This window comes from Puma concolor, chromosome E2 (genome assembly GCF_028749965.1).
Source record: "Puma concolor isolate L17-30 chromosome E2, mPumCon1.1.hap2, whole genome shotgun sequence".
NCBI lineage: Eukaryota > Metazoa > Chordata > Mammalia > Carnivora > Felidae > Puma > Puma concolor.
In genome coordinates, this window is record NC_141681.1 from 17,968,646 (window position 1) to 17,992,764 (window position 24,119).

General features: G+C 51.9%; 2 protein-coding genes across 4 annotated transcripts; one reads left to right on the top strand and one right to left on the bottom strand.

The window, feature by feature from the left end:
- Positions 1–9: 9 nt before the first annotated feature.
- On the top strand, positions 10–8,783 carry COG8 (component of oligomeric golgi complex 8). 2 transcript variants are annotated; one of them, XM_086689044.1, is made up of 6 exons: positions 10–478; positions 1,651–1,858; positions 2,667–3,494; positions 5,333–5,501; positions 6,283–6,459; positions 8,333–8,783. In XM_086689044.1, exons 1-6 carry the CDS (start codon positions 66–68, stop codon positions 8,488–8,490), a joined length of 1,953 nt encoding a protein of 650 aa, XP_086545170.1. In that variant the 5' UTR covers positions 10–65; the 3' UTR covers positions 8,491–8,783. The 2 variants fall into 2 exon arrangements, with proteins under 2 accessions (XP_086545170.1, XP_025776460.1); XM_025920675.2 differs by lacking the exon at positions 8,333–8,783 and having other exon boundaries at positions 11–478; positions 6,283–6,730.
- On the bottom strand, positions 4,910–22,902 carry VPS4A (vacuolar protein sorting 4 homolog A). Of its 2 annotated transcripts, none has more exons than XM_086689048.1 (14): positions 22,718–22,902; positions 19,219–19,330; positions 18,988–19,135; positions 17,564–17,622; positions 17,329–17,448; positions 16,685–16,841; positions 15,997–16,145; positions 15,570–15,651; positions 15,135–15,354; positions 13,512–13,652; positions 8,310–12,801; positions 6,271–7,906; positions 5,321–5,496; positions 4,910–5,194 (listed from the first exon to the last, which is right to left on the bottom strand). In XM_086689048.1, exons 1-11 carry the CDS (start codon positions 22,736–22,738, stop codon positions 12,700–12,702), a joined length of 1,311 nt encoding a protein of 436 aa, XP_086545174.1. In that variant the 5' UTR covers positions 22,739–22,902; the 3' UTR covers positions 4,910–5,194; positions 5,321–5,496; positions 6,271–7,906; positions 8,310–12,699. The 2 variants fall into 2 exon arrangements, with proteins under 2 accessions (XP_086545174.1, XP_086545173.1); XM_086689047.1 differs by having other exon boundaries at positions 17,564–17,625.
- Positions 22,903–24,119: the final 1,217 nt, after the last annotated feature.

Here is a 24,119-nt window from a genome sequence, read left to right on the forward strand (position 1 = left end):
CCGGTCCTAGATTCCGAGCCAGCGCCCTTGCCGGGCGGGAGGTGAAGTGACGCTGCTGCCAGAAGATGGCGGCGACGGAGACTCTTGCTTCGTCAACCACCGCCACGGCGTCGGCGTCGGCCTCGGCCGCAGCGACCGCCACTGCGGCGGCTCTCGGGGAGGTGGAGGATGAAGGACTCCTGGCATCGCTGTTCCGGGACCGCTTCCCCGAGGCCCAGTGGCGGGAGCGGCCCGACGTGGGCCGCTACCTCCGGGAGTTGAGCGGCTCCGGGCTGGAGCGGCTGAGGCGCGAGCCCGAGCGCTTGGCGGAGGAGCGGGCGCAGCTGCTGCAGCAAACGCGCGACTTGGCCTTCGCCAATTATAAGACCTTCATCCGCGGCGCCGAGTGCACCGAGCGCATCCACCGCCTCTTTGGCGACGTGGAGGCGTCGCTCGGCCGCCTGCTCGACCGCTTGCCCAGCTTCCAGCAGAGCTGCAGGTGTGGCGGGCCCGGCACTATAAAGGGGCTTTTAGCAACTGTAATAGCTGACGTTTATGATGATAGAAATAGCTAACGCTTACATAGCACTTACCATGCGTCAGGCTCTCCTTTGAGCATTTTAAAAACTTAAATTCCACAACAACTTTCGAGGTAGGTACTGTTATTCCCATTTTATGTATGAGGAAGTTGAGACAGGGAGCTTAGTGATTGTTCAGTGGGCACAGCTAGTAAGTTTCGAAGTCAGAATTGGAAACCAGCAGCACGTCCCTCCCTGACAGGACTGTTGGGAGTACTAAATAAAGAGATTCCATGCCAAGCGCTTATTATTGGGTCTGACATAGTTAACACTCTACGGTCGTCAGCAACAGTCTACACACACACACACACACACACACACACACACACACACACACACCAGCTGAGACCGTCCAAAACTTCTAATGGATAGAAGGCTGACAAGGAAATCCTTCCAGTTGGAGGCAAAAATTATCAAAAAATCCTTTAAGCCGTAATTTGCCTCTCTAGATCCTCAGTCTATTATCCCTAATTCTGCCTTTCAATTTTTCACCTTTCTTTTGAGTCTTTGGATATTTGACAATAGCTCCTGTACCCTTCCGCCTTCCAGAATAGGTAGGGGACCTCATGAAGCAGGTCACTGCAATTACGGAGGAGTGAAAACTGCTAAGAATTAAAGTTGAACAACAGCAGAAGGGAAAAATTAAAGGGGCTGAGGGAATTTAAGGTTAAGGTTGTAGCTTTTAAGCTAGTTAGTGCATTTTTATGAAAAGCATAGCTAGTAAAGGAACATTTACCATGTGTAAGGTTGTGTTAAGTTTGTTACACACATCTCATTTAATCCTCACCTCCTTGTGAGGTGGGTCCTATTACTATTTTACTAATGAGAAAGAGTTCAGAGAGCCTAAGTACCTTGTCACAGTTAAGTGGCAGATCTGGGTTCACATATGATAAATAATCGTGTGATTTGGGACAAGTTGCTTAGCCTCTCTGGGATTAGAGTTTCCTCAAGGGTAGTAGTACTTACCTCAAAGGTTTGGTGTGAAGATTAAGTCATAAACCATGCAGCTCAGTGCCCAGTCCATGGTAATCACTTGGTAAATGTAGCTGAGTTGTGGGTGTGGAGCAGTGAGTGACCGAAATTCTCTTACCAGAAACTTTGTGAAAGAGGCTGAAGAGATCAGTTCCAACCGCCGGATGAACACCCTGACCCTAAACCGGCACACAGAAATCCTGGAAATCCTGGAGATCCCCCAGCTCATGGACACTTGTGTCCGGAACAGCTACTATGAAGAGGCCCTGGAGCTTGCGGCCTACGTACGCCGACTGGAAAGGAAATACTCCTCCATCCCTGTCATCCAGGTAGCCAAACTGTCCCAAAAGGACTCAAGCTGATGTTCTTATAATCAGTAATTGTGTGGTCATCGCTGAACCTTTAGGCAGACACCTTAGGGAAACTGCAAGTTTTACATCAATTTCTGCCAGGCAGGCTTGAACATAAAATATTCATTCATTCATTCATTCATTCATTCATTCATTCAAGTGATAAATACTAATCATGTGCCAGGCACTAATCTAGGTGCTAGGGAGAAACGAGACAAGGCAGACAAGGCCCTGGCTTTCATGAATGAAAGCTGATAGTTGGTAAATAAATGATCCTTTCAGATAGTGGTAAATGAAGAAAATAAACCAGGGAATGGATAGGAGACTAGATGAGGTACCCTAGGTAGAGTGGTCAGGAAAGGCTCTGTTGGAGAAATAATATTTAAGCTGAGACCCAGATGATGAGAAGGAGCCCGCCACAGGAAGATGTGGGGAAGGCGCAAACCACAAAGTGGAAAAAATAAGTATGGCAGGCTCAGGAGGGAACACGTTAGGAGTATTTAAGAAATACAAAGATAGGGAAAAAAAACCACAAACAGTGTGCCTGGATTGCAGTGAGCAGGGGGACAGTATTAGGAAGTGGGTGTGGCAGGAGAACCAGACAGGGCCTGTAGGCCACAGTGAACCAGACCTTTGTTGGTAACCCTGTACACATCAGCTTTAGGAAATCTTTGTAAGTCAGGAAAGCAGTGGTCTGCCTCTCTAGTCTGCAACATTCAGGGGTAGTGGAATGGGTTCCAGAAAGTATTTTTCCCATTGTGGTATGACTGACCCCCTTTATTGTCAGGGCATTGTGAATGAAGTGCGCCAGTCCATGCAGCTGATGTTGAGCCAGCTGATCCAGCAACTGAGGACCAATATCCAGCTCCCTGCCTGCCTCCGTGTCATTGGCTTCCTGCGGCGCATGGATATCTTCACTGAGGCTGAGTTGAGGGTGAAGTTTCTTCAGGCCCGAGATGCTTGGCTCCGTTCCATCCTGACTGCCATCCCCAATGATGATCCCTATTTCCACATCACAAAAACCATTGAGGCTTGCCGTGTCCATCTGTTTGATATCATCACCCAGTACCGTGCCATATTCTCAGATGAGGACCCATTGTTGCCGCCTGCCATGGGTGAGCACACTGTGAACGAGAGCGCCATCTTCCATGGCTGGGTGCTACAGAGGGTCTCGCAATTCCTGCAGGTGCTGGAGACCGACCTTAACCGGGGGATAGGTGGCCGCCTAGACTCTCTGCTGGGTCAGTGCATGTACTTTGGGCTGTCCTTCAGCCGGGTGGGGGCTGATTTCCGGGGCCAGTTGGCTCCTGTCTTCCAGCAGGTGGCCATCAGCACTTTCCAGAAAGCAATTCAGGAAGCAGTGGAAAAGTTCCAGGATGAAATGAATTCCTACACCCTCATCTCCGCTCCAGCCATCCTGGGCAGCAGTAACCTGCCTGCTGCTGTGCCAGTCACTCAGCCAGGGACCTTGCAGCCACCGATGGTACTCTTAGATTTCCCACCCCTTGCCTGCTTCCTGAACAGTATTCTGGTTGCCTTCAATGATCTGCGCCTCTGCTGCCCTGTGGCCCTGGCACAGGATGTGACTAGGGCCCTGGAGAATGCTCTTGCCAAGGTGAGCACATACTGCTGGCTCTCTACTGGGGCTTTCTTTGGTAGTAGGTGGCCAGACTTTTGTAAAATATAAACCAGTCCATGTGTTAGGTGGTTGCAGACTTAGGTTTAGTGGGGTTTTAGAGGTTTTTCTGATTGAGCAGCTCTGGTTAGCTCCCCCTTATGGGACCTAGAACAATTCATGAAGTGGCTTACCTGCAATAATGATTCAGTAATGTTGCATTTGTTTTCTGTTGTTGCATAACAAACTCCATAGCAGCCTAAAACAACATATGTGTATCATCTCCCACTCTCTGTAGATTGGGAGTCCTGGGTCCTCTGCTTAGGATCTCTCCCAACGTTGCAGTCAAGGTGTTGGCCAGGCTGCAGTCTCATCTGAAGCTTGACATCCCCTTTCACGCTCATTCATGTTGGCAGATTTCTGTTCTTTGCAATTATAGGTCTAAGGCCTAGAGGCCACCTCACTCCATAAGCCTGTTCACAGTGGGGCTTTCTGATTCTTCAAGGCCAGTGGAAGAGCATCTCTCCTGCATGAGTCTCTTCTGTTAAGGAAGTCCTCAACCCTTTTTTAAAAGATTCGTCTGATTAAGTCAGGCCCACCCAGGATATCCCTTGATTAATTCAAAGTCAGCTGATAGGGGCTTTAATTACCTCTGCAAAATTGTTCATATTTGTCATATTATATTGGTTAGAAACAAGACACACATTCTGCCTGCAATCAAGGGGAAGGGATTACACAAAGGAGTGGACACCAGGGCGGGTGGGATTCAGAAGAGCCATCTTAGAATTCTACAGAACACAATAAATACTAGCACCAATCATATCCTACACATTTTTTACATATTTAAACCTTAAGATATTGAGGTGCTTCTTAAAACTTATGGCATCTTATAATTGCTGTCAGCCAGATGGCAGTTGTGACATGATTATATAAAATCTTTCTGGGCCGGGGCGCCTGGGTGGCTTACTCAGTTAAGCATCTGACCTCAGCTCAGGTCATGATCTCAGGTTCGTGAGTTCGAGCCCCGTATCAAGCTCTGTGCTGACAGAGCCTGGAGCCTGCTTTGGATTCTGTGTCCCCCTCTCTCTGCCCCTCCCCTGCTCACACTCTTTGTCTCTCAAAAGTAAATAAACATAAAAAAAAAAAAAATTAAAGTTTTTGTGGGCCCAGCTCTCTCTCTCTCTCTTGAGCTTGCCTGCTCTCATATCTTTGATACAACTGTTAATGGCCTCCTGTAGGAGGAAGCAAGCATGAGCAATGAAACTTTTTTGTCAGTGAAATTCAGGTAATAGTTATCTGCTAATGTTTATACAGAACTTACTCCATGCCAGGTAGTATTCATCATACTTTATACCTATTAAGACTTGATCCTCACAATCCTAAGAGGAAGGAAGGAAAGGTACGGAAACTGAGGAGCAGAGGGCATGAAGTGTTTAATCACTTGGAAGCCACAAAACCAGCAAGCGGCACAGCTAGGACTTGAACAAGAAAGTGTAGCTCTGTTATTTGTGTGTGGAACTTCTTTTCCAGGTCTGTCTTCCTTTCTAGTTTTCTAGTGGTCTAGCTTCCTGGAACCTCAAAGGTCTTACTCAGTAAAAACCTTTTATAGTTTTGCTTCATTTTTCTGAATCCGATATAGTTCTGGTCCATCTCCTGAAGGAGTCAAGAACCTCTTGATGCTCTTCCACTGGAACTGGAACCTGTGCCAGTAATGAAACATGTTGAGTCAGAAATAGATCAACGAAGTGACAGAACTGTGGAGAGTGACCACAATTCTGAATTTAAACAAGACAGTAATGTACTGTTTGGAAAGACTTTCTTTATGCCTTGTCCCCTAGGTAACTAATATAATCCTGGCCTTCCATCGTGCAGAAGAGGCTGCTTTCAGCAGTGGGGAGCAAGAGCTCTTCATCCAGTTCTGCACCGTCTTCGTGGAAGACCTTGTTCCATATTTAAATCGCTGTCTCCAAGTCCTTTTTCCACCAGCTCAGATAGCACAGACCTTAGGTAAGACAAAGGAGGGGAAAGATCTTTAAAACGACAGTACTTTACTGATATAATTCACATACTAAATAATTCACCCATTTGTAAAATTCGATGTTTTTTTTAGTAAATACACAGACATGTACAACCATTACCACTATCCAATTTTAGGACGTTTCCATCACCCCCAAAAGATCCCTCGTGCCCAATGCAGTCATTCCCCAATCCCACCTTTAGCCCCTGGCAACCAGTAATCTGCTTTCTGTTGCAGATTTGCCTTTTCTGGACATTTCATATAAATGGAATCCTACAATATGTGTTTATTTGGCTAAGTGGAAGAGATTAGAAAAGAATCACATATTGTGTGAATGTCCAGAGAAGGTGTTTTAAAAAGATTTTTCCGGATCTGTCTTCACTTGCCTGTGCCCACTCTCTCTGTGCTGGGGATGGGGCATGGAGGAGACGGAGCTTCCCGAGGGGCAGTGGGCCGGTGATGACCACACCAGCGTAGTAGCTGTTGGGCACTTTCCCCCAGCCTTTTCCTTCCACAAGGAAGCCAGTGCCTTCTGACGTTCTCTTGACTGTTAGCTCCACCCACCTACACTGTGCTGTTCCAGATTACTTTCAAAGTCTCTCTTTACAGTAAAGCTTCCTGTCCCATATCACAAAGATGACTTTTACTGTATTGAAGAATGGAAATTGTATCTGTCACTCCCTCCCTCCAAGTGTTTTTCCCCCTGTGATATAAAAATTTAAATTTATTGAACGTTTTTTTCTATTTCACTTTCTCTACCTTTTGGCTCAGGCATCCCTCCCACTCAGCTCTCCAAGTACGGCAACCTTGGGCATGTGAACATCGACGTCGTCCAGGAGCCTCTCGCCTTCATCCTGCCGAAGAGAGAGCTGGTCCTGTGTCTAGACGAAAAGGAGCTGGTGCCCGAGCTCCCAGCTCCAGCACCGGAAGTCCCCCCCGAGGAGTCAGGCGTCGAGCCGGTCGCTGCGGCTTTCCCCGAGGGTGCGCAGGAGCAGGCTGACACGGCCGAGCCGCTGCAGACCGAGGTGCCGCGTGCGGACACCTAACTCGCGCCGGCGCGGGGGTGGGGGGAGGCCGGTGAAAGCTGGGGACAGCCCCGGAGGACAGGCTGCGAGGGCATTCATCACAGCCCGTGAAAGGGGGGACCTCCCGGTCACTTTTGCAAATGGTTGGTGATACTGTAAAAAACGGAATTAAACAATAAAGCTGACTGACGTCACGGAGGCCGGCTGCGCTCTCAAGGCGCGCGGAAACTGCGCTTCCCGGCGTCCCCCGCGACCGGAGCGCTCTCCTACGGGGGCCGGGGAGGACCGCGGCGGCTGGGCAGCTGTGCTCGGCGCACCGGGGGCCGGATGGGGGCCGGACTGCTGCTGGGGCCGCTGCTGGGGCGGTCGCGTCACTGCTTGGGGCCGACACCGCCGTGGGGAGAGGGGACAGGGGGCCGCAGCGTCCGGGCCTGTAGCTCCGCGTCCGCCCCGGACGGCCTCGAGGGCCCGGCGCGCCAGCGGTCTTACTGGCGCTACGTGCGGCGCCTGGTGCGGGGAGCGCCCGAGCCGCCGTACCCGCGCGTGTGTCAGGTCGGGGACCCGGCGCTGCGGGCCGTGGCGGCCCCGGTGGAGCCCGCGCAAATGGCGGGGCCCGAGCTGCAGCGGCTGGTGCAGCGGCTGGTGCAAGTGATGCGACGCCGGCGCTGCGTAGGCCTGAGCGCTCCGCAGCTCGGGGTGCCGCTACAGGTGTTGGCCCTGGAGTTCCCCGAGGCACTCTTCCGCGCCTGCGCGCCGCGCCTGCGCGAGGCCCGCCAGATGGAGCCCTTCCCTTTGCGCGTGTTCGTGAACCCCAGCCTGCGGGTGCTGGACAGCCGCCTGGTCACCTTCCCTGAGGGCTGCGAGAGCGTCGTCGGCTTCCTGGCCTGCGTGCCCCGCTTCCAGGCCGTACAGATCTCAGGTGCAGGGGGTGGGCAGTGGCCGTGGGGCGGTTGGATAAACGGTTGCGTCCCTCCCCCAGCCCATGGAGGCGGCGACCTCGGGCCCCACGAAACGGTTTTGTCAAAACTCCAGTTAAAAGTGGAAGGGCAGGCTCAATGAAGCCTTCCGTCAGGAACTAAGAGCAGGACCGGGGAGTGGATTTGATTCAAGACTAACCAATTGGGATAGGGGAAGAGGCTCGTGTAGCAGCTGAGCCAGCTCGCTGGGAAAATGTATTGGGGCTGAGAAGGTGACCTAATTCGATGGTACCTCACACCAGGTCCTCTGCTCTGTGCCCTCTAGTTCGCTGTCCCACACACAGACTTTTGCCTCAGTTGCATCTGTCATGGTCGAGTGGAAATAGTGGGACCCAGCTTTGCCCAGTCCAGGGTGATATGCCATTCCTGGTCTGTCGTAGTACAGGATGTTTTCTGAAATGGAATTCGTTGCTGGGATTAGGATTGTTCATTTTAAGCAAGCCACTTGGTCCAGGTCAGAAGGTAAATGGTATCCCTTTATTTTATAATGTACCGAGTTGAAATGCTTTTAGGAATTGAAATCAAACAGTATTTCAGAAATGAGAGGAATGTTCAGAAAGGAAGCACCTTACGAAGATCATTTCTCATTTCAGCCCCATAGTAAGCCCAGCAACCTAATTGTCAGCGTTAGAGCCACAGTGAATACCTGGTAATGGGCAAAGTTAAGGCATCTTTTCTGGGAAGGATAGGGGTTGCTGTCTACATTCCCTTCTCATGTTGCCTCTTGTGAACAGGAACAGCCAAGGGCTGGGAAAAGTAGGGAGATTAAAAACAATGCAGTTCGGCGTATTCTTACCCAGGCTGTAAATTACTTTGCAGGGCTGGACCCCAGAGGGGAGCAGGTGGTGTGGCAGGCGAGTGGATGGGCAGCCCGTATCATCCAGCATGAGATGGACCATTTGCAGGGCTGCCTGTTCATCGACAAAATGGACAGCAAGACATTTACAAACATCCACTGGATGGAGGTGAATGATTAGTTTTCCTGCTGCACCTGAGTATTCTGGAAACCAAAACACAAACACCTGGGCTCTGAGCTGGGACTGGCTTGCTTGACGGCAACTTGATATTGGCTTGGCTCTGACAGAAAACAATGGATTGCCAAACCAAACTGGAGAAATATGTTCAAAATGTTTGCCCTGAAACCGGCCATGGACAAAATACTGCCTCCAACTTGAGAAGAAAATAAATTTCTCCAAAGAGAGAACATTTCCTGATGATTTTGTATGGTAAAACGTGAGGCAAAATAAATAACCACTCTTAGTAGACATGATTTCATAGACCTGTATAATCTATCCCAACGCCAAGATTTGATAATAACATAGTCCCAAAATATCTGAAAGCTTTGTTTAAAAATGCAGGTTAAGGCTGTGGTTGACCATCTTCACAGAGTTCGTTTTACAAAGGGCTTGTGTATCATACCTGCAGAATCCTTCTTTGCCTTGGACACCAGTGTGCGTGTGTAAGTGAAACAGGATGGCCACAGTTCACAGAAGTGTTTAATGACAATATTAACGTAAATGAGTACCCACACATTTTACCAGGTTTACACAGTTTTGATCTCCACCTTCTGCCTTCTACCTTTAGCAGATTTGGGGATGATTTTCCTGCTGAGATCTCTTGGGCAGCTGGTACTCTTTGGGTGGAGGTCATGGAGCATGGCTAGGGGAAGGATGATAGTTGAGACGGAGCAATGAACCTCTTCCTGTCACAGAAAGCAAAATGTGCTTCCTGGTCACCACACTTGTTTTGAAAAAATAAATTAGCATCACGTTGACCAATGAGTAGCCATAAGACACTGTAAAAGCTTTGTCAGGAGGTGAAGGAACTTGTTTCTCAAGATACTGGTTTTGCCTCATTTTTATGTTGAGTGTTTTACAAGGCAGGTACCGTTACCAAACAGAGCCCTCAAAATCCAAGTACCCATGTAGTAAGTCCAGTAAGTTATTTAGAAAAAAAACGTGTTTTATTTATTTAATGTTTGTTTCTTTATTTTGAGAGACAGTGTGAGCTGGGTGAAGAGGAGAAGGAGGAGGGGCAGAGAAAGGAGGAGAGAGAGAGAATCCCAAGCAGGCTCCACGCTGTCAGTGCAGAGCCCAACATGGGGCTTGACCTCACAAACCATGAGATCATGGCCTGAGCTGAAACCAAGAGTCAAACAATTAACCCGCTGAGTCACGCAGGTGCCCCAGAAAACAACATGTTTTAAACAGCAGCTGGCTAAACAAACCCAGGAAAGATCCACTCTCCTGTACGGCTTTCTCTAAACAGGCTGTCTGGGGGTCATACTATGAGGCCAAGCAAAAGGGAACTGGCTCTCTGTGCATTAAACTTTGGAAGGGAACAGGTGCCAGCATTGCTCCAAGGTTAGATACTCAGCCCCTGGGGAAGTCTATAGAAAACTCTTATTCATACTAAAAACATGGATCCTTATGAAATTAGAATTCAATGAGCCTCCATTCCCTTGGACAATGTTTATAACCTCCTGCAGGGTGGCATCAGAATATTCTAAAAATTTTTTTAATGTTTATTTATTTCTGAGACAGACAGAGACAGAGCACGAACGGGGGAGAGTCAGAGGAGACACAGAATCTGAAGCAGGCTCCAGGCTCTGAGCTGACAGCACAGAGCCTGACGCGGGGCTTGGACTCACAGACTGTGAGATCATGACCTGAGCCGGAGTCGGAAGCTCAACCAACTGAGCTACCCAGGTGCCCCAGGCATCAGAATATTCTAATGTTTCCTTACACCTTACAGTGCTCTGAGGTTAACAGTTCTTACTGATGCCTTTGTAATGTAGGTCTGTAACATTTGACTGAAGCTTCCTGACCTGGGGGCCCAAGAGTATATGGTAGCTCAGAGTGGACCTTAGAGAAAGCTTGAAACTGTCTATATTGCTGACAACTTGAAGTTTACTATTGTAACCAAATCCACTTAGAGGAAGGATCTGTTCAACTAAATACTGTAGACCAAAGGCAACAAATCTGGATTTGTAATAAAATCTCTCCCATCTCAGGCAGATACATCAGCCAGCAATCAGCATCTTGAGCTAAGGAAAGTTTTAGAGGTCAACTACCAAAGTGAAAGCCAAGGTAGACAGAAGGTTTAGGGTAGAATTCCCAAGTAGGGAAGAGGGAATTTCACGGTTAGCATTTAGGGGAGGAAATTCCTCTGCACATATTAGCCATGTTTAACATAGATGGTGAAGCCACCGCATCGGTTCAGCCCCAAATGTGAATAGGACATTCGTCACCCTGCTCCGAGTCACTGGTGGTGGAGACAGGAATGGAGAGGCATGGCGTGCTGTGATGAGCCACAGCAGCCCCAGTTTCCGTTAACCCCTGTGACTTGTCAAGGTGTTTAAGCAGTGGAAAGGAAGATTAAAAAATAAAGTGAGGAGCTCCTGATTCAAGTAAAGGTGACTGGAGGCAGAATAAGAAAACACAAAAGGCTAAAAGGAAACCGCACAAGCAGAGGCAGTGTCCTATGCTGGCTTCTAGTCCAGCACTTACAAACAGTAATTGGTGGCTGAGGCAGCAGGTTATCGAGGCAGGGCTAACGCACCCAAGTGGAGAGGAGCGCTTGGGCCCGAGCCTTCAAGGAACCCATCAAAAGCTGGCTCAATTCAGCAGCCATTCCTAACCAAATCAAAGAACACCACAGCGGCAAGGCTAACGCGATCTAAGGTGGGCCACGTAATCCATTCTGGACAATTCGGGTTTTACTAAGATATAGAACAATAATACCGGCTTCTTGACGGGGAGGAGGGCTGGAACAACCCGATGCCGGGCCTTCTGTATGTTCACATGCGCGTGGTCAAAATGCGACAGCCTCCTCGACAGACGGCATTTCTAGGGCTGCCCGCTCTGGAGCCTCGGGCGTCTCATGATCAGGAGTCACAAATCCAAATGGCCACAGGGGCTGAGCAGGCAACGCAAGGGAAAGAAGCAGTCCATGTGGGGATGGCTGCGCTGGACAGCGTGTTCTCCTCCTGAACAGCGCAGCCCCTGCTCGGCTGCGGCTGACAGGATGTCTCACGGGGACGCAGGCCCAGAGTTGCCCGATGTCCCCAAAGCCAGAACTCTGAATTTCCACATCAACTCTCTTGCTTTTTCAATGCTGGCAGCAGACCAAAGCAAACACAGCTGCAGGCCGTGTCTGGCCCACAGGCCCCCCTGTTTGCAGGGAGAACTGTCCAGGTCCCACATTTGCAAGGCCTTAAGGCGAAAAAAGTTCTGGCCGACCTGACCAGAGAACAGGCTGCGGAACTGTGACAGCTGGCAATGCCCTCCTCTGCTGACGAGAAGAGCACGGAGAGAAAACCAGAGGGTCTTTCTACTGGAAGCAAGCGTGGCCTTCAAGAAGCCCCAGACAGGAATCAAAGATGAGATCACTCAGGTGGCTCAAGAGGGAAAAGGATTTATTAGCCCATTTCCAGGGCGGGGTGCCAGGGGCAGTGGCTGGGTTCAGCGTTCTCACATTCAGAGGGAAGAGAAGGCAGCAGTGAAACCCTACCTGACTGCCCTCACTCATTCTGATCTACATAGCTTTGTGCTCACAAAAACCATCCTCTCCTCCTGCAGGGAGGACACAGGGCCGGGGATGCTGACGTAGGGGTTGGGAATGGCTTGGCTTTACTCTCAACCTTTACAGGCAGGGCTTGGGCTGGCGACCCAGGGCATTCGCCATTGTGTGCACAAGGAGTAAAACTTGGGTTAGAAGGAAAGGGCGGAGGGAGCTGGCAAGCCATTCTGACGGTCTGCACCAGCCCCACAGTGTGGGCTGCTCCTACTCCTTGACGCTTCTGGGAGATTTTAACTTTATTTATAAAGAAGACAAAAATCCAAGCAGCATTAATTTAGGGGAACGAAGAAAGGTTCAAAAAACAAAACAAAACGTGGAGGGGCAGGACAAGGAGTTGATGAGCATCCAGAAGAGGAGGAGAACCAGTAGGAAGAAGTAGGAAGAACCAGTATTCCACCCAGTGCCGAATGTGCTTCTGTGTCTCTGTGGCCCCGGAGGCCCTTCCTTCCCACTCCCCGGCTGGTGGCCAGACAGCAGAGGGGACGCCAGAGTGACGCGAAGATGAGCCCCGGGGCCCTGTCTGGCTGCTGACATGGGGGGTGCCGTGGATTTTTTTTACCCCAATCAATTCCTCCCACCTTCACCATCACCGAGTGAAGAAATTTTTAACTCTCCTGTCCAAAGTCCTCTGAGAATTTCTTCACTTTCAGGAGGTCCTCTGCATTCACGGTGGGCCGAGTGGTAGCCAGAGACCGGAGCATGTCCGACTGCAAAGACAAGGGCACGAAGCTGAGGAGCCAGGCTCCAGGTCCTCGGCCTCCCCGTGTCACAGAGCCATGTGGTCCAGGGCAGGAAGAGGCCTCCCCTCGTGGTCACTCCCAGCCCCAAGTGCAAAGCTCCCCTTGGTTGCCCAGCTTCTGCTTGAATGTCTCCTGTGACAGGACAGCTCTTCCCTCCTGAGGCAGCTCATGTCGTTTCCAAACAGGCCCACTCCTCATCTGAGAGAATCCAAGCTCCCCTCATCTCTTAACTCCCACGAGAAGCTCTTTCTGACTCCACACCCACACCAGCCGCACTGGCAGGACACCTGCCACACGCAACAGGCAAGACCGTCAACAAGACCAGGATGAGGAAAGGGCCAGACTAGTCCCATGAGGCTGCCTGTGCAACAGCATCAAAGCAAACTGCTGAAAGACACTGTTTCCTTCTGGGCACAAAGCAAGCCAAACCCGTGGAATGATGCAGTCACACCAGCTGGCCTTTTTTCTTGCTGAAGAAAGTAAAATGCTAACACTATGGCCTCATCCTGGGCCCGCAGTAAGTCTAATGGCAGGAGCTCCAGCTACCCAGAGCCCCATCGGCCATTCTGTTTGGGAGGAGGCACAACAGCCCAGGACAGAGAAGCAGAGCTTATTTTCAGACCCAAGGCCCCAATTTTCTGGTCTCTGTGCAATCCCTGGCCCAGCTGGCTGCTTACCATGCAAACCACAGGCTCTAAGAGTTTGTCACCAGGGACATCCATCCAAGTCATCTCCATGGCCTCTGGGTCCCCTGGGGAACATGGGGTCAGGAGGTCATCGATCATAACGCTAGGGTTGGTGCGGGAAGGGCCACAGACCTGAAATCAAAGAGGAGTCTGGCTGGAGGGGTTGCCCCTCAGCGCTTGGGGAAGAGACAGGATGCCTCAGGTTCTGAGTCACGAAGAGAAGGGAATGGTAGGGAATGAACGCACGCCTGAGTTTCGAGGTCATCAGTCTGAGAAGGCAATGACTCCTTCAAAACTCGGATTGGAAGTCAAAGTAGCTCGAAGTAGGATCTCAGAGGTTTGTGATTAGCCTGCTATTCCAGGCGCTGTTCTCCAGACTCTCAGTTTGGGGTCCAGAGTGCCCTGATATCTTCCTCTTGCTCATCCACTCTGTCAGATCTCACCACAAATGCAGTGACATCAGAAATGTCTTTCCAACCAGTCTGCTTTATTGGCAACATCCCCCTGAATATCCCCGAGGCTAAGTCCCTCCTTCCTTCAACTGTTGACTCAAATGTCACCTGGGGTGATGTACCCCTTAAGAGTACAACCTGGGGGCGCCTGGGTGGCTCAGTCGGTTGAGCGTCCGGCTTCGGCTCAGGTCATGATCTCTCAGTCCGTGAGTTCGAGCCCCGCGTCAGGCTCTGTGCTGATAGCTCAGAGCCTGGAGCCTGCTTTAGATTCTGTGTCCCCCTCTCTCTCTGCCCCTCCGCCACTCATGTTCTGTCTCTCTCTGTCTCAGAAATAAATAAACATTAAAAAAATAATAATAGGGGCGCCTGGGTGGCTCAGGCGGTTGGGCGTCCGACTTCAGCTCAGGTCACGATCTCGCGGTCCGTGAGTTCGAGCCCCGCGTCGGGCTCTGGGCTGATGGCTCGGAGCCTGGAGCCTGCTTCCGATTCTGTGTCTCCCTCTCTCTCTGCCCCTCCCCCGTTCATGCTCCGTCTCTGTCTCAAAAATAAATAAACGTTAAAAAAAAAAAAATTAAAAAAAAAAAAAAAAAAAAAAAAGAGTACAACCTGCCCACCACACTCCAAACTCCAGAACACCAGACGCCCTCCCCTGCTCTGTCCTTCCCCTCATCACCCTCAGAGACAAATTTCACCCCAACTAGACAGGAGGCTCCTACAAGGCAGAGATTTATTCTGCTCTGGTCACAAATGTCTCCCTGGCTCCTAGAACAGCACCAGGCGCAGAGCAGGACCCTTGGCCGACACTGGGCAGAGATGTGCTGTGTGAAACGAGATCCTCCTTCGAGCGTGTGATTTTGTGCCCAACACTTTTCAGACATCGAGTGGGGCCCCACACGTGGCGGCACAGCCGGGGGTGGCAGAAGTGGCTGCCGTGGCCTCTGGCTTCACAGTCTGAGGTAGTCACACTCAAGCAAGAACTACAGGACAGGGCGGAGCAGGGGCAACCACAGCCCCTGGAGCCAGAGGGCTCATTTTGTACTTGCCCTTGATTCTCCATGAGACCAAAGATGTATCATCAACTGAGCAGCCAAGCTGCGGGCCAAGAAAACGGATATCCGTGTTCCTATGACACTCCCTAAGCGACTCCCTGCCGGCCACTCACCTTTTTGAAGTGTGTTGCCGACTGTACTTTTCGAACAGGCTGCATGAGGGAGTCCCGCACAATGATGCTGATGTCAGCGCCTGAGTAGCCTTCCGTCTTCCGGGCCAGCTCGTGGATGTTGGCGTCAGTGAGGTTGTGGGGGGTGCTCCCCAGATGCAACCGGAACATCTGGGCACGGGCAGCCTCCTCAGGCAGCGGGATGTAAATCCGCTTTTCAAACCTAGAGAGCCAAGCACAGGGCAGGACTTGAGAGCAGATGGTACAACGGCCTTCATGGAGAAGGGCGTCGGGGTCCTCCCGAAGCTGGCCTCGCCACGCAGACACGAAGAAGCCTCCAGGGAAATGGGGTCGGGTTGCACCCACGGCTGCCAGCGGCAGGACTGACCACAGGTGGAGAAAGGCCTCAGCCCCTGGCTCCTACTGGGGAAGACTCACCTCCTTCTAATGGCTGAATCCAACACCCACGGGATGTTTGTGGCACCGAGAACCAGGGTCCCATCGTTGTTATTCCCCACCCCTGGGGAGAGAGGGGAACACAGATGCTGACCCAGAACACCCGCAAGGACCAGGCAGAATCCGTGGGAAGCACCCGATGCAGGGCCATCCCTGTGCCACCACCGGCAGGGCCACCAGCAGCTCTGCGGGGCCCAGGGCCCCGAACCCTGCCTGGCTCGGGGAGGGCCAGCAGCGGAGGCCACGGTGACCTCACCGAAGGCCTGGGGAGATGGAGCTGAGAACCGCTCCCCGGACATTTTCTCTCCTCCCTAAGGACAGTCAGATCCAGCCGCGGCTAAACGATGAAGCCCGGGGCTGGCTCTAGGTAGACTGAGAACCAGGGAGGGCACCCGGCACTGGCACGCACCCTGCATCTGGACCAAGAACTCCGTTTTGATCCTTCGAGCAGCTTCGCTCTCATTCTCATTGCGGGACCCGCAGAGGGAATCCACCTCATCGATGAAGATGATGGAAGGCTTGTGCTGCCTGGCCAGCTCAAACAGGTTCTTGACTAGCCTGTGAAGGTGACAAGCGGGTCTGGGATCGGGACACCCACACACATGCCCGGCCAGGGGCCCAGTCACTGCTTCTCTCGCCCTTCCCACAGGCGGGTCAAGACTCCAGTCATGCTTGGATTTCAGAAAAAGTCATCACAAATCCACTGGCAGCACTGTACCAGGGGGAACAGCCTGCCTTGGGGACAGCCTCACTCATTAGCTCTGGATTTACGACAAGTCCCTTCCCCTCTGCTCAGCCTCAGTGCGATCTTCTGCAAAATGGGAGTCGGTGTGGGAAATAACTGAACCACACGAAGTCCCCAACAGGGGACACCCACCTGATACCCAGAGACTGCGAGCGCATTTATTTCCCTTCCCTTCGCGAGGGCTCCTCTCTCCCAAATTCCCAGTCAACGTCAGCACTCTTCGTCAGGACAGCGTCCCGTGCAACAAGCTAGCAAGATCCCCCTCTGCTGGCTACTTCTCCCTGACACCCAACAGCGGCTCCTCTGGGAGGTGCCGTGAGGGCAGGGCAGCAGGGCCTGGCAGCTGACTTACTTCTCACTCTCCCCCAACCACTTAGACATCAAGTCTGAGGAGGACACAGAGAAGAAGGTGGAGTTGTTGGCCTCTGTCGCCACCGCTTTGGCCAGGTAGGATTTGCCTGTGCCAGGGGGTCCAAAGAGCAGTATCCCTCGCCAAGGCGTACGCTTGCCTACGAGAAAGAACAAACTGAGGTGAGCTTCTTCCGGACTAGGGAAAGGGAACAGAGAAAAAGAGGAGACTTAAGGCGGGAGAGAAAAGTTCTACAAGACAACAGATTCTAGAAACGAAAGAATAAAGGGAACTGAACAGCCTGCTGAGAACTTGCTCCCAGCCCCGGCTCGTGACCCCCAAGACCTTGCAAAGTGACACTGGCCGGCACTAGTTCCTGACCCTGATTACTCACTGGGGTGGTCAAGTCAAAGTTCTAGTCTCAAAGGTGTTTCTGACACCAGGGAGGAGCCAGATGACGGCGATGAGCAGGTCCCGGAGCCTCTCCCGACTCTGAGCCCGTGGGAAGGTCAGGCCCTCACCCACTGACGGCCAAGAGAGCCGAGTCGCTGCCTGCTCCTGGACACCTTCAGCGTGGAAGCCCTGAGCTGGCTTCCTCAAAAACCTGCTGCTTTTACCATCTGGGCCTAAAGTAGCTCAACTCTTACCTGTGAACAAATGTGGGAATTTAATTGGCAAAATGACAGCTTCTTTGAGGGCCTCCTTGGCCCCCTCGAGCCCAGCCACATCATTCCACCGAATGTTGGGCTTCTCCATCACAACAGCACCTACAAGAGGCAAGCGGAGCCTTTGACCTGGAGGCTGACTGTGGAGCCTGAGCCGACCCTTCAGGGGCCCTCACCATGTCCCCCTCCCATTGCTGCAGGGCCTCGGGCCTCTTACCCATCAGTTGTTCCTGCAGTTTCTTTTTCTCTGGATTATCCCCTTCACTGTCACTATCGCTGCTGGGAAAGGAGACAGAAGAGGACATCTAAAGCGAGAGGCGGTTGGGCAAGTAGGCATTGAGAGCAAAGTCAGGCTCTGGCTGCTGGCCCAGTGGCAGAGACGCCTGTCCTGCTCAACAGTAGAGACCCACAAGCAGGTAACTCAAGAACATTCGGGCCGCCTGTTCTCGACACTCCCTCCACATCCTCCAGGAAATACTCCCGTCACCCATCCTTGTTTCTTCATTAAGGGAGCAAGAATAGAGATGTGTGCCCTCTCTACAAGGCCGATGAGGGACGTGTGCTTTGGCTGGACTTCAGGAGCAGCTGGGGAGGCAGCTGGAGCTGTCCCCGGCCTTTCGCACAGACTTACAGCCAGATGGCAAGTGGCTGTGACTCAGAGAAGAAGTGAAGTTTAAGTCTAAAGGGGAGCACTCAGGAAGGGAACATAGTCACTGGCCTCACCCCAGGGCCAGTCCCCTAATGGGACATAAGTGGTTGGCCCTTCTCAAAACTCTTCCAGCCCCCCCAAGATGCCTCACCCCCTGGCCCTCTTCCTCTCTTCGGAGAGCGCGTTCCCTGGCCTGGGCAAGCCCGTCCACCCGGGAGCCACGCCTCTCAGCTCTGGTGGAGCAGCTGACACATCACCTGCCTGTCTCCCGCTCCGTGACACTCCTGCCTGGGACCCTCCCCGTTGCCTCCGGGACACCACTGGCCTTGATGCTCAGCTACCTGGGATCTCTGTGGTAGGTAAACCACAGATGTGAGGAGAGAGGCTGCAGGGCGAGCACTGGCTTTGTAGCTGGAAACAGAAGCCCTGGGTGTGGGTCCAGACTCCATCAAGTACCGGCTCAGTGACCCAGACCGTATCTCTGAACTTGAGTGTGTTGCCTCATCGGTCAGATGAAGACAAGAACTCTGACTGTAACAGCGGCAGATACTTTTTCATCCTGACTGCAGGCAGAGCTCTCGGGGCTTTCCCCGTGTCTTCTCATTTGCTCCTTAGAGCAACACTGGGCAGGCAGGCCCGTTATCCCCCTTCTATAGAGGAGGAACCTGGAGCCACAGGGGTCATGGCACTTGTCCACGGTCACTTGGCTAGGAAGTGGCAGAGCCAAGATATAGCCTGAGAGTCTGACTGCAGAATCCAAGGCCGGTGACCTCCACGCTGGCTCCCTGTTTCACTCACAGCTGAGGCACCGCCCACGGAAGTACTCTGCAAAGCACCTACGGAGAGCAGCTAGGGGCCTTGTCACTAGATGGGTGCAATTCCCCAGGAGGAAGGCGCTATGGAAGTCGAAGGCATCATGAGCACCAAGAATGGCAGGGAGGTGCTCACGGGGGCTCCGGTCCCGGCTGGGTACTCCCCTCCTCCGTGCTCACCCCTTGCTCTCACTCTGATTTTCTTTGACTGGCTTCTTGCCATGCTTCTCTTTGTTTCGTAAATAATCCTTCAGCTTCTCCGCTCGGTCTAGGTACTGCATGCACTTGGCTCGAATGCTCTCCTTGGCCTTGTCGCTGTGTGCCTCATCTGCAAAAGGGGAATCAGAGAGGGGGTACCCGCTCTGCTCTTGCAGGGGTTCTGCAGCCGGGGAGGGCCCTGCTGTGACTCACATTTGATAGCGTGTAGGAAATACTCCACGGCATGCTGGTAGAGCCGGAGTGCCTCCTCGTAATTCTTGGCTTTATCCTCTTCTGTGGCTTTTGTCACCAGGTCGATGGCTTTCTGGAAAGGCAAAGCAAGTACCTCAGTGCTTCCCAAGAGACCCAAAAAGCCCTTGGGGTCCCAGGCAGCAGGAATCCTGTGGATCTGTGGGTCGCACACCATTATGTCGGCCTCTATTTCCAACATCAACCAGAAAGGCCTTAAGAGGAAGCTATATGACAGCCATCCCTCTTCACAATGCGCTCATAGAGTGAAAAGCAACTTCCTTCTCAATTTCACTCTGGATTTCAGCAAGTGGAAACCTGATCAAATATCTCAGGTTAGAGCTCAAAGGGAGAATCCACTTTCTATTCCGTGCCTCAAGGGAAAGAAAGGTGGACCCGGACCCGGACCCAGCACCTGGAACAGGGGAAACACCAGAACGAACTGACTGCTGCGCTGCTCAGCATGAAGGCCAGAAACTGCATTTGACCTCGAAGGCCAGAGAAGAGCCAGCCCTGAGTTTTATGAGACGGACGAAAGGGATCTCTACTTCCTTCTACTGGCCCAACTTGCTTCTCTAGGGTGAAAAGGGGAGACGGTTTTCCTAAATTTGCTACTTAGGGAAGGGATGCTTGGACACATGGGTCAGTATAGCAGTAGCTTCAGTGAGAAAAGTGCTTGCTTACCCCAGACCCAGGTATGTGCTACCAATTAAGGGGAACGGTCCTCTGGAATCTTGTAAGAACCCTTGAAAGTGTCTCTGTGAATCTCACAAACCCTGTCGGCCTGTGCTCTAGACTGAACCTAAAACACGCTGGATCTTTCAGGCAGCTGCCCCACACCTACATATCCAGTTTTAGAAACCATGGCTTCACCAACCCAGGAAGCATTACCAGAATTATCTTCCCCAAGCTGATGAGCACTAGACACGAGGCGGGCAGATCCCACTGTAAACACAAAGTTCCATCCACAGCAAACAATAAACCTCCTGATCAGCTCTTGGCAGGGCCCAGGCTTTGTGCAGCCCTTCCTCATCTGAAAGTAAGAGGTCTCCGAAGGACACAGCTAGTCCTACAAAACTAACAGACTGGAGTAGGTTAGGCCAGATTGATGAAAACTGAACTCACCAGGTTGAAAAGATGAGATAAGGTGAAGGGAGTGTTGGCTACTATTTTCAAGCTCTGCTACCTCCACTACCTAAAAATAGAGAATGACCAGGAGCCCAGAACCTTCTGGAATGATTAGCTTAAACAATTTTTTTACGTTTATTTATTTATTTTGGGAGAGAGCTAGTGGGGGAGGGGCAGAGAGAGGGGGGAGAGAGAGAATCCCAAGCAGGCTCCACACTGTCGGTGCAGAGCTCAATGCGGGGCTCAGACTCACAAACCATGAGACCACGACCTGAGCTGAAAACTAAGAGTTGGACGCTGAACTGACTGAGCCACCCAGGCGCCCCCTGGAATGATTCATTTAAACACAAGCTTCTTGGGTCTACTCTCCCCGGACAGTGGCTCTTGAGCTAAGACATGAAACGAGTCCTCCTGTCCCTGATGGCTTCTCTTCTCCAGAACCAATATGCCCATCTCCTTGGACTTTTTCGCTCTGTATGCATTCTTGTTTGGGTCTGTCCTTTTGAAAGGCAGAGTTCAAAAAATAATCCAGGCATGCTCTGCCCACCGCCCCCCGCTTCTAGATACTTTATTAATTAATGCGCCTAAGAGCACACTAGGTCTTTTTGGCATCTGCATGGTGTTTCATGTGCAAGAGGCCGCTGGTGCAATGTGAGGAGTAGTTTTGCCTAACACAACGGTGAGGTGATAGATAAAACTGCCAGCCTGCCACAGCTCTAGTAACACAGACGGCAGAGGATGAGGAAGAAAGACAAGGGTAAGGAAGATGTGTGGACACAGGGGCTGGCAAACTTTCCGTAAAGGAGCGGACGGTAAATGTTAGACTTTCCTGGCCATACAATCTCTGTTAACAGCTGGCTACTCAACTCTGCCTTTGTAGCCCAAAAGCAGCCCAAAAGTTCCGATAAAACTTTATTTATAGACACTGAAATTTGAATTGCATGATTTTCACGTGTCATGAGGTATCTTTTCCCAGCATTTAAAAAATATAAAAACCTACGACATTATGATAAGTGAGGGAAGCCAGTCAGTCACAAAGAACCACATATTGTATGATTCCAGTTATAGAAAATGCCCAGAATAGGCAAATCCATAGGGAAAGTAGATTAGTGTTGCCTAGGGTTGGGAGAGATAGAGGGTTTGGGGGATGACAGTAAAGGGTGTGGAGTTTCTGGGGGGATGAAGATATTTTAAAGTGTGGTGACGGTCGCACAACTCTGAATATACTAAAAGCCATTGAATGATATACTTTGAATGTGGTTTATGTGGTGAGATAGATCTTAGGGTTGTTTTTTTTTTTTAAAAAACGTAAAAACACTCTTAGCTCAAAGACAAAAAAATGTCTGAGCAGGTGGGATCTACAGGCGAAAATTTACAACCCCCTGCGCTAACAGATCACAGCTTGTGCTGGTGGACGGTGGTGTCTGGCTTTGGACCCTAACTAATTCCTGGCCTAGTACCCCGATTTATTCCAGGCCTGTTCCCACCTTTTCCTCCGCCTTCAGGAATCTGAATGCCACCCATCCTGTCCTGATCCAGCCAAACGCCCCTTCTTCCACGAAGTCTTGCCTAACTCCCTCACACGCTTTATCTGTCATGACTTACTGAGCACTTACTATGTAGCACACACTGTGCCAAGAACGCTCTACCTGAATTACTCAATCCGGAGCCACTGTCACAACAACCCTACAGTGTACTACCCCATTTTACTGACAGGAAACGCGAAATTCCAAGATCAAGTAACTGGCCCAAGGTCACACGCCATTGAGCGGCAAAGCCAAGACCGAAGCCCAGGTCGAGGCCTGAGCATGTTTCCGTTGGCCGGCACAGCAGGACCGGCAGCACCTGGAGGGTGGGTCAGTCATGCGTCCAGGTGGCGCCACCCCAGCACCACCAGGCAAGATCTAGGGAATGAATGAAGGGTCGCCGGCCGACGGGAAGAAATCGGGGCCCGGGGGAAGGAGCGGGGACTCGTCTTCAGGGAGGCAGGGAGGGAGGGCAAGTAGCCCGACAGCGGGGCCGAGCTTCCCGGGCGGCGCCGGTGCGGTCCGCGAGAGGCTGATCCCCGCGGCGGTACCTGGGCGCCGCCGGCTGCACTCGGCGGCCTCGGGGCTCGGCCCGACTCGGCCGGGGGGCGGGGGCGCGGGCGTTCTCGACAGGAGGCGGCCCGTGGCTCCGAGCGCGTGAAAACAAACGGGCGGAGGCGGCGACAGGGCGGCGGGGCGGGAGCCGCGGGGCCGGGGCTCCGAGCAGGCCGCCCGCCCGAGTGCTGGCTCGCAGGCCCCGCCGCGCCTCCTCCGGCCTCCGGAAGCCGAGCCCGGCCGCGCCGAGGTACCTGGAGGGTTGACGTTGTCATTTCATCTCCTGGGTCCGCCCCACACCCCGCGGCGCTTCTTGCGGCCTCGGTCCGGCCCCGGGTAGCCGAGCTGCTGGGTCCGGCGCGGGGACCCCGGCGGGTTGGCGCTGGACGCGAGCAGGGCAGCCGCTCGCAGCGGGAGCGGAGTCGGAGGGCGAGCGAGGAGCACGGCCCAGAGCGGTCGGGCCCGAGCCGCGCGACTTCCCCCCAGCGGCCACAGCCGGCACTGCAGGCAGCCCTCCAGGAGGCCGGGGGTCTGTGCCGGCGAGGTCCGGGGTGGGGCCGGGAGGAGGGCGTGTTAGGGGTGTGTTAGGGGCGGGGAGCCCAGCGAGGGCTGGGGTGGGGTTGGGTGCGGGGCGAGGCCAGAGTCAGGACCGAATAGAAACCTCAAGTCCTAGACACCATTGCTGTGAAATAGCGCCTGTAGGTCAGTTTTTCTTGCACAGTATAAGCCTAATTTCCCAGAGCTTCGGGTTTCTGGTATTTAAGAGGATGTACTAAAATTAGTATCTTGTCTGGCTTTTGGGGGGAATGAATGAGCTAACTAATGTAAACACAGCGTACCCCACACTGGGGGGATTCAGCCTGTTAAGTATTATTATAATGCTGGTGGCTCTGTCTAAAGCCAGCTTTTTATTTTATTTTATTTTATTATTTTATTTTTTTTATCTTTATTATTTTATTTATTTTTTAAAAGATTTTATTTTTTTTTTAATTTTTTTTTCAACGTTTATTTATTTTTGGGACAGAGAGAGACAGAGCATGAACGGGGGAGGGGCAGAGAGAGAGGGAGACACAGAATCGGAAACAGGCTCCAGGCTCTGAGCCATCAGCCCAGAGCCTGACGCGGGGCTCGAACTCCCGGACCGCGAGATCGTGACCTGGCTGAAGTCGGACGCTTAACCGACTGCGCCACCGAGGCGCCCCTAAAAGATTTTATTTTTTTAAGTAATTTCTACACCTAACGTGGGGCTCAAATTCACGACCCCAAGGTCAAGAGCTCCAAGTTCCACTTACTAAGCCAGCCTGGCACCCCTGTTTTTATTCTTGTTTGATTTTAGACTTTTTCCTCTTTTTAAATGTTTATGTATTTATTTTTGAGAGAAAGAGGCAGAGAGACAGAGAATCCCAAACGGACCCACACTGTCAGCTCAGAGCCCCACATGGGGCTTGAACTCACCAACCATGAGACCACCACCTGTGCCTAAATCAAGAGTCAGATGCTCAACCAACTGAGCCACCCAGGTGCCCCTGTTTTTGTTTTTTAATATTAGCCCTTCTACTTTTCTCTTTAGGAAAGCGGGTTTCTTCTTCTTCTTCTTCTTCTTCTTCTTCTTCTTCTTCTTCTTCTTCTTCTTCAGATTTTTATTTTTTTAAAGTA